The sequence below is a fragment of the Adiantum capillus-veneris genome, chromosome 6 (genome assembly GCF_014529385.1).
Source record: "Adiantum capillus-veneris isolate H3 chromosome 6, ASM1452938v2, whole genome shotgun sequence".
Lineage (NCBI taxonomy): Eukaryota > Viridiplantae > Streptophyta > Polypodiopsida > Polypodiales > Pteridaceae > Adiantum > Adiantum capillus-veneris.
In genome coordinates this window covers 53,186,681-53,196,119 of record NC_140936.1, presented here as the reverse complement: position 1 = coordinate 53,196,119, position 9,439 = coordinate 53,186,681, and the positions used below count along the sequence as shown (strand labels likewise).

Genomic DNA, 9,439 nt, shown 5'->3' with positions numbered 1-9,439 from the left:
TACCAAGTCTCTCTTGATGGGAGAAACTATTATACAAATGTCTATTGGAGGGGGGAACGGCTCCTTATAAATACAGTCCTCAACTATTGTCATGTTCTCTAAACTCTCTCTCTTGCAAAAGTATTGTTCATGCCAAGTTAACTAGGTACCATGTTTATGTTGCTACCATCAATTAAGTTCACCCGCTATGTTCACAAAGTAATCTCTCAAAAGTGCTTCACCTAATTTCCTAATTCCGCTATTCTCAAAGTTCATAGGCCATTTCCATTACAGAGGTGGTTGGGCGATGAAAGTGGAAACTAAGCCTCGTCTAACCATGGTGTTTATCCATCCTCAAGTATAAGGGGCGGTGGAAACACGCTTCTCTCTCAAGGCCTTCCACCCCGTCTATAAGTGACACGGGGTATAAGTGATGGGATCTACGACGGGGCGCCTTTTCGATGGGGCGGGGGGGCTTTGGGCCATTGGATCAACGCAACAGGAGGAGGGGGGGGGGGGGTAGGGGTGTGTGTTTCTAGCACTCGTGTCACCACCTTTTCAATGTGTCGCGATAGGCGGGTTGGATAGGGAGCGTGAGTCCTGTGTGGGAGGTAAGGGGTTGAGTCGCGGCTCGACGATGGGGAGTCTAAATTTTTTGTATGACGAAGATGGGATCAACGGTGTATTGATTCTCCGCCCTAGATTCCATGACTCTCTCACTCGTGGCCTTTATAGACGAGGGTCTTCCACCCCCCTGCTCACATGACATCATGGTGGGTCCGGGGAGAGGCCATTTCCTTTGACCCGATGTAGCCGGGCCACCCTCAACACTAAGTAACACCTAGGCAAAGTAATGGAATCGACGATCAGGGTTGGGGGCAGGATCTCGAGGCACACTTAACCTGGCCAGCGCGAAGAAAGAGGCGCGTCGTCGAAAAAATGGGAGGCACTAACCTGGCCAATGTGAAAAACGAGGTACACCGACGCGATTTGAACCCATGACCTCGGGGTCCGGGTTTAGGGTCAAATGGGCTAACCACCTCACCCGTGTGCTCATTGTGTATCCCAAACCGTTTTGATGTTATAATATTGTGAGTTCGGGGTGCATTGTCCACGTTGTTCAGGTTTAACGCCTATCCAAGTTTAATTTTTGAGCAGTCCAAGTTTAATGCGTGTTCAAGGTTTAGTTTTTGAGCAGACATCTACGATTGCGATCTTTTCGATTTTCGTGCGTGAACTTTCCCGTTGTCGATCCCATTACTTGGCCCCCCATTAAATATAGGTGTTACTTGAGGCTACGCCACGCTATTGTGCCGCCGCTCCGTCTGAACCTAGCCTCAATTCTCGCAATGCTCTAAGGTGGCGGATATTGCAGGAAGAGGATGCGAGGCAGGGCGTTCGGCAAGCTTTTCTTCACCGATGCGCTGCAACGTGCGAAGGATCCTCACCAGTTGGGTTGTCTGCTGAAGGAAAGCCTTTTTCACAGCTCGTGCCATGAGCTCCCGCAGAGAGAGGTTTTGGGTTCATCAGTTTTCACTCGAGATGCCCCTGCTAGTGTACTACACCAGGATTGTGGCACGGACTCATTGATCACGAAACAACAACATCTGTTCCCCCCACGTAGTCATCTAACAAGAACTATTGTGCACCATCCTCATCTTTGTTGTCAGGGCCATCGTCATCTTCATCGTGCTCATTTCAGTACGAGCTCCTCAGCGGACATTGACGCGGACTCTAAGAGCACAGTTGAAAGCCTTCCTGCAAAGGGAACAAAGCATAGAAATGCCCTTACTCTTAAGCTCAAAGCACTTTGTGAGTCCAGTTTAAGTGATCGAGAAGCCCTACATGCACTGGAAGCCTCGGTTTTGGAAATCAAGGAGTGCGATGATCCTGAAGGGCTTCTGGCAGGTGCAGCATACTTGAAGTTAGCCACAGTTTATGGCACATCGCATAGCCCAGATATAATGAAAGGGCTCTTGTACGCAAAGAAAGCAGTGAATGCCTATGTACCGCGTGGGCCAACCTTGAAACTTGCAACCTCTTACTATATATTAGCACTAATCTATATCACAATGGGTGACTGTCAAGGTGCTCTTGTTCAGCTGGAGGAATCGGAGTGCGTCATGAGGCGCATGAAGGTGACACCATGTGATAAGTATTGTGTGGCCCTCAAACATGACGTACAAACTGTTATGGGAGAGGCCTGTGACCAGTTCTGCAATGAAGTGAAATTTGAGGTGCAATCCCTCCTTGGAGTCGCCAAATTGCGCCTTGGAAGGCATGATGAAGCTGCTGCTCATATTAACAAGTCTGTCAAGTTTAAGCAAAAGCTCTTACAAGCTGGAAGCTCTGCTCTTGGAATGTTCTATGTTGACACAGCTGAGGACTTGAAACTTGTAAATGATCACAAGACAGCCGCCCTGCTATGCCGTAGAGCTGTCAAAATACTCTCAAAGTGTTATGGTTGTAACTCAGTGGGTGAAGCAAAAGCTAGAAGCTTGCTTTCAAATATCTACTATGACCTGGGTAAATTTGAGGAGTCCTTGGCTCAGAGTAAATCGGCAAGAAGAATATGGAAGCATCTTGGGAAAGTGGAAGAACTGATCTGTTCAAGTCTCAATGCAGAAAGATCTTTGGTTTGTCTTCACATGTGGAATGAGGCAATATCAATGCTAGAAGAGGTTATTGAGGCTACTGAACCAGGGAACAAGTCTCAAGGCATAGCATTGATTTTGGCTGCAAGGGTTTGTGTGCTGTCCAACAATGATGATTCCGCAACTCGTTATTTTAGGAGGGCTCTTGAAGCATTAGAACATCAAGGGCCATGCGTACAGATGGCAGGAACCTTATTGTTGCTCTCCGTTGCCTACGAAGACAGGAAGGAGTTCCAGCAAGCAGCTGTTGTGTGTGAAAAGGCCAAGGAAGTTTTTGATCAATGCCCTGGGAGTGAAGCTGTCACAACTGCAGCTGAAGTTGAAGGCAAGGTAGGTTGTCTACTTGTTCATGCAGGAAGGCATGAAGCCGCAATATTGCCCCTAGAGAATTCCATTTCAAAGCTAAAGCATGTACTGGGCAAGGATCTTTTGTATGCTCACTTTTACCTTGGTTTGGCATATCCTCAAGTTCAAAAGTATCAAGAGGCATTAGAGCAATTTGAAGCTGCCAAACGTCTATCTAACTGTATAGAAGTTGGCATACCAATGCAAGTAGCAATTTACAGCAATCTTGCAGCCACATACAGTGCTGTTTGTAGGTACAATTCTCTTTCACCTTGACGCCTTGAATTTTAGCTCATTCTGTCGGTTTTTTTTCAGTAAATGATAAAATGAATGTCTGCTGAAAGCATCGAAGTGGGAGATACTTCGTTCTGCTTAGTCTTCTGTCATATATATTTCTTGCTGAAACACCTTGTCGAGCATGAATCTATAACTGGCACTTTCCTTTGTAGTTGAATCGGGCTTGTCTTAGATTTGTCTGGACTCTATGTAAACATCCTTCAAGGCGTTTTGTCTTAATGATGTGCGTATTCTATATCACAGAATGGTGACTTGTCACCTGTATGGACGACCTGTGAGAGAGAGAGAGAGAGAGAGAGAGAGAGAGAGAGAGAGAGATGAAATGTTATATTAACGTCTTCAAAAGGCCAAAATGACCTATGAGACCAGAAAGTTACAATGTGGTGGATCTAATACAAAGTCAGAGTAACAAGAGTAACAAGATGACAAAATAAAATACTATGGAATCCTAAACTGCTAGGTGTGAACTAAGCAGCTAAACAGCTAGCTGTTGTGACATTGGCAACTTCCATAAGCTGAGTGAGGGTAGCTACTCTGTCCTTTGTACAGTAATCTCGAAGCTCTTTAGGTAGCCCACAACAATATTTCTCAATCTGCTCTGTCAGTGGCACAAACCTGTAGGAGGTTACTGAAACCAACGCTTTACAAAACCTCCGATTGTACTCCTGTAGGCTCTTGCAAGTAGCCGCAGTGAGTTGGTGCCAATCCGTCAGCTTCAAATTCATTTGACAGTCACAGATGCAAATATTTACTTGAGGTATACCCATGTAGTGGGTGCCTGTCCTTGCATCAAGAGGGTCATCCACCATGTAAGCGCATTGTCTTTCAAGAAAGTGGGAGCTTTCTTGACCTTAGAGGCCTCTGTAAAATTCCTTCCTGCATAAGCTGTATAAATTGCTGGAGGAAAGTAAGAGCCTTTGCCTTATCCTCAAAGCCGCTGAAAGTGATAAACTTTACAGTTGCACCACCTTCTTTGTAAGCTTTCGGCTTTTCCAGTGCCCCCAAATTGTCATAAGGAATTGTCTGCAACATGGACACTGTAGTAGGGATCATCGGTGCGTCTTGGCCATTGACATTTTGCGTCATAGGTGCCAATATTTGGCTGCTGTCAAGAAAAACCAGCCATGCCAAAATTACCCTGTGGCACCCCAAACTAGCCCTGGTTTCTCTGAAAGCCTCGCTGGATGCTGATGCTACCATACATGGGGTTTGGCATCATGCCTTGCATACCCCAAACACCGTTCCTGGCATTTATTGCTGGTTTTCAGGCGCATAACCAGCCATACTTTGGAACACAGATCCACCCCCGAAATACACAGAACGTACCGTGGGTGGTGGAAAAACCTGATGCATTGCCTGGAAACTGGTTCCCTGTCCCTATAACGCAACATGCGGGCTTGGAAAGGTGGCGGACTGAATTGGCAAAGCCTGTAGAATAGGTGTCCAAGATGGAAGGAACCTTTTTGGAGCCCTTGACTCTGCAACATGCGAGTGCTCCCTATCGTGCTGGGACGCATGACCTGGGCTTGAGGGCTATGTGAGTTGCCTTGACTGCTGTGGCACTGGTGGCGCTTGCAAAAACTCCATAAACCTTGGGTTCTTCACTTACCAGGAAAAACGTTCACAGCGGCAACTAACTGAGTCCTGAACGCATCATCTTCAAGTTGCCTAGTCATGAAGCCATGCACTGGTGGAGCATTCACATCAACAAGAGGTACAGATAGACGTGGCCGTGAACTCTCGCCAACCTCAAACCATGTAGGAATTTCCTACCTGTCCTTCGCAAAGGAACCCTCTTCCATAATGCTGTTCCCTTTGTCGGCCATAGTTGTAATCCCGCCACCTTGTACTCTGTGTCTTCGCCGCAAACCAACCGAGGCTCACTTCTTGAGGAAAAAGTGATCGTGTCTTGGGACGAACCATGAAACCGGCCAGTAGGGCCGCAAACTTTGGCTTTCACCCGAAACTTTACTTTAGACTTTAGAACACAGAGAAGCTTGCAAATAAAACGTGACGGGAAATAACACTTCAACATACACGGCTTGGAAGCTAGAGTGCTACCAAGCAGACGCCGACACCTGTTGGCCTCAAAGACTGGCGCCCCTTTCTGTATTTCTTTATTATATTTCAATAGGGAATAAAACTTGTGATCTCCTATGAGCTGCCCCGCATAATCTAGGCTGAAAATGACCTGATCTGGCCCGATTTCGGCAGCATTATTGTACTAGGACGCTTCATAGACAATATCCCCACACAATAGGTGACGTTCCCGACGCATACGGACACTTTGCAAAACTTGGCAAGAATCTGCAGCACGCTGAATTCTCTGTTTTCTTCCCTGAAAATGCGCCAGAACACTTGCAAAACGGTCCCCTCGTGTCCCCGGATCTCCTGGGGGTATTAGGACCGTTTAGGGCCGAAACCCTAAACCTGCAAAAATACACAACAGGCTGTATTTGTCTGTTTTGGGCTCCGTTTCGTGAGCCGGTCGCATCCGTAGCAAGTCCTCGAGCTCCCTCACCTGTAGGGCTGCTTGGCCTCGGAATCAGATGAGATTTCTCGCGTGAAATCTCTCCGAATTCACCTGTACCTGCGGGGGATTAGCAACTAGCTAATCCAGTACCTGTGCAAGAGGCTCGTCTCGCAATCGCGCATGAACCCACACAACTGTACATACAGATGAATAGCCGTCGAGTGGGGCATCACGTTTGTGTATTCAAATGGGGAGAGAGGTGCACGAGAGCGGAATCATTGCGCTACATAGAGCAAGGGAGAAGGCAAGCTTTCCATTAAAGCTTCATCACCTGCACCAACTACTTACACACACTCTGTAGTCACTTAATGATAAAAAATCAGCTCTCTTGAAATGGGCACCCCCCCTCTTCATGCAAGCTTGGCAAGTCACTCTGGAGCCGCCACATGGCACCTTTTCCCGCATTGGACTTCCAACTTAAAAATATCTCAACCGCTTGCTCAGTTGACTTAGTGACAGAGTATTGAAATGTTCCTCTTGTCATTTTGGAGCTAATGACGCGAACAAATTTCATGGCCCAAAATAGCAGTTTCCTAAATTTTAGGAGATGCTTCTATTGGACTCTCATTGGTCATCTGACCATCTTTCACCACTGGGACCACGCCCAAAAATGCAATGTAGCCCAGTTCTCGGGTGATTTTCTCCGGGTGACCCCACCTTGTCACTGTGTCTCTATGTAGTCAATTTCCTAGTATCCATCAACTTATTAAGTGTGGTGAGGGGACCTAGATGACTTTGAACTGAGCCTAGACACCCTTTTACTACTGGAATTCCAGTGCCGACCAACTTCCCGTCTGTGGGTGAAACTACCGTTTTACACTGGCCATACAATGTCCAACCATTTGGAGCTTCAAAAAGAGGGTCTCAAAAATTAAGCGAAAATCATCGGAAAGAAACCAACAACTAAGGTGAGCAGTTGCCATGTCCTTGTGACATACACCCTCTGAGTAGGTGTGGCCAATGTAGGTGTTTTTTTTGAGCCGACTTCAGAGGTGAACGGATGGCCGTAAGCCAGCGGGAATGCATTTTGTCAATCGGGTGCTTGATAAAAAATTTTGCATACTGAGGATCTTTTGAATACTGGAGCATCTGCTGGGCACATGCATCAGCCTGCTGTTGACGCTGCATCTCCATTCGTTCATACTCTGTAGGTGGAGGTGGCCTGTACCCCCCTTCCGAGTCTACGGAAGGTGGCCGACGTTTGTTTGAATCTTCAATGTTCCCCCCCGAACCCGAGTGGTCAGTTGCAACAACTTCCTTCTGGCGGGATTCATCAATTGAATCCATGTGTGCCGCGATAAAAGAGATCGGATTCCTCGTAGAAGGAAAAATCGATTGAGCTTTGATACCACTGTAATAGATTTGGGCACCCCTATTAGGTTTCAAGCCCATTTGATGGTTGTATGGGAACATCTTTTATAGCATGCAATGCACCTTCAGTGTGCATGGAGTTTGCATGTAAGGTGCAGCGGAAGTGAATGTTGAACTTTGCTCAAAATGAGTGCTCCGAACTGTGCTCAAGGTTCCTTTTACTTACGGAAGGGAGAGCCTACCGTTCCTTTAGTGAGAGAGTGCAATGGACACAAACAAAGTGGTGAACACTGTGAATGAAGGTGCACGAGACTAAGAGATAGAGAGAAGAATACGACACCAGAATGTTGTCAAACCCTCCTCCGAAGGCCCCACTCTCTATGGCGAGAGCGGTCTGCTATTAATTGCACAAATCTCTACAATGCTTTGGACTTGCCGACGATGTCGACGACAATGAGGACGATGACGAGACGGGCTGAAATCTGAAAATGCTAATGGCTGAAATCTGCAAATCTTTATTTGCTGAATTCTGACACTATGTTGGTGACGACGTCGACGACGACGATGCGACGACGACGCGCTGAAAAACGCAGATGCTGAAATCTGTGTTTTCCGGGTTGAATCTGCAAACTTTGCGGGAGCTGACTGTGCGGCGAGGATCTGCTGTGGGAAGGTGAGATCTGCGAGGTTCGGGACGTGTTCTGTTGTGTCTAAAGGCTGAAAACTGAAAACGCTGGTCCTAGGGCTGAATCTGTCACGATGGAATTGCAAAACGCTGAGGGCTGAACTGCAATCCAAAAACGCTAGGCTGAATTCTGCTTTTTGCGGTGGAAATCTGCTAAGGTTGGGAATCTGCTGTCTTCTGGGGTCGCCGGGGCTGATCTGCTATACAAAATGCTAGGGCTGATCTGTCTTGCAAAAACGCTAGCTTCTCAGTTGGGCTGAAAACGCTAGGTAAGTTGCGGGGGTTGGTCTTGCTGAGAAGTTGCCTGTTGAGCAAGTGCTCCTGCTGCTTCTTCTGCCAGAAAGTGCTAGCGCTAGGTTTCTATATATGCAAACTTATGAAATTTGCCCTATCTAGTTCCCAACAAAAGTCACTTAAAAATAATAAGTGAAAAATTTCAAAAATAGGAAAAATAGGTCTATGCACCGTAAAAATGCTCCTGATGGATTCTGATGGTAATGTTGATGATCATGTTGTGCGCAACCAGAGGATATGCATCTACTCTAAGTGCTTGGGCATGCACGGTCTGCGAACAGATTCACAGAAGTGCCAGAACACTTTCTATTCTAGACTGGCTTGACTGAACCCTGGTCATGCTGTAGCTTGTCTACGGATACATAGGTTTGGATGTGTCACATGACATCCTCTCCTTTTCAAAGTGAGGTACTGGTACCGGACTGTATGGCATCGAGGGAGATCGCCAATAACATCCGGAATCCTGGAAAGGACGCTTCGCTAGACCACTCTGATGCGCGGGTCATGCGATACTTGAACTTCATAAAGGTCTGCAACGCTTGCTTCTTTGGGCCGCGCCGAAAGCGACAGTCTTCTGTAGCTTCATCAATGCTTCAACTTTGTCTATGGACGTAGGTCCATCTTCTTCAAGAATCTCCACGGCTGAAAATTCCTGAAACCACTTCCAACACAAAAACATGAACATACCCATTCCATGTAAAGTGAGCGGAAAAATACTATTCCTTCGAAAAAAGTGTGCATGCAATGTAGATGAACAAATAAACGGAGTGCCAACCCGTTCACCAAACACACGCAAACAATGGGGTTGAATCTTGACTGTTTGATCCAAATCAATCAACTGGGGCAAATCACAATGGAAATGCCGATGCTTGATGCTCAATCCTTCTTGTGCTCTTTTGGATATTGTGTGATGCCAAGGAAGAGACATGGAATGTGACTTCCCTGAATGCATACTTTTCAGCTTTTCATGAGAAATCCGCATACATCCGTGCTCATTCATGAGTGAATCGTGCTCAACGTACAATATGGCATGCCTATGAAAAGGGATCACATAAAGACGGTGACTAAAGTACAAGAAAGCATCACGAATGAAACACTCGATTAATGCGTGCTGACTAATCATTTGAACACATAATACTTCCTGTGGGGGTTCTTTGGACCTCGACTCGAGAGCCAAGATCGGTTCTTCGGGATTGATGGAATCTTCCTGTGGGGGATCTGTGGACCTCGACTCGAAAGCAAAGATAGGTTCTTCGTGATTGATCGAATCTGCAATGAGGTTAGCTTCACTAGAGAAAGTATCAACTAACACATCATCCTTGTGAACAATTACATCATCTT

General features: G+C 46.5%; 1 protein-coding gene across 1 annotated transcript in view; it reads left to right on the top strand.

The window, feature by feature from the left end:
• Positions 1-1,273: 1,273 nt before the first annotated feature.
• The window catches only part of LOC147455511 (protein KINESIN LIGHT CHAIN-RELATED 3-like), a 28,559-nt gene continuing 20,393 nt past the window's right edge, over positions 1,274-9,439 (top strand). The window contains exon 1 of the mRNA XM_086514274.1: positions 1,274-3,232. Within this exon, the coding sequence (XP_086370400.1) occupies positions 1,362-3,232 (1,871 nt within the window). The 5' untranslated portion in view covers positions 1,274-1,361. The remainder of the gene's footprint in view (positions 3,233-9,439) is intronic.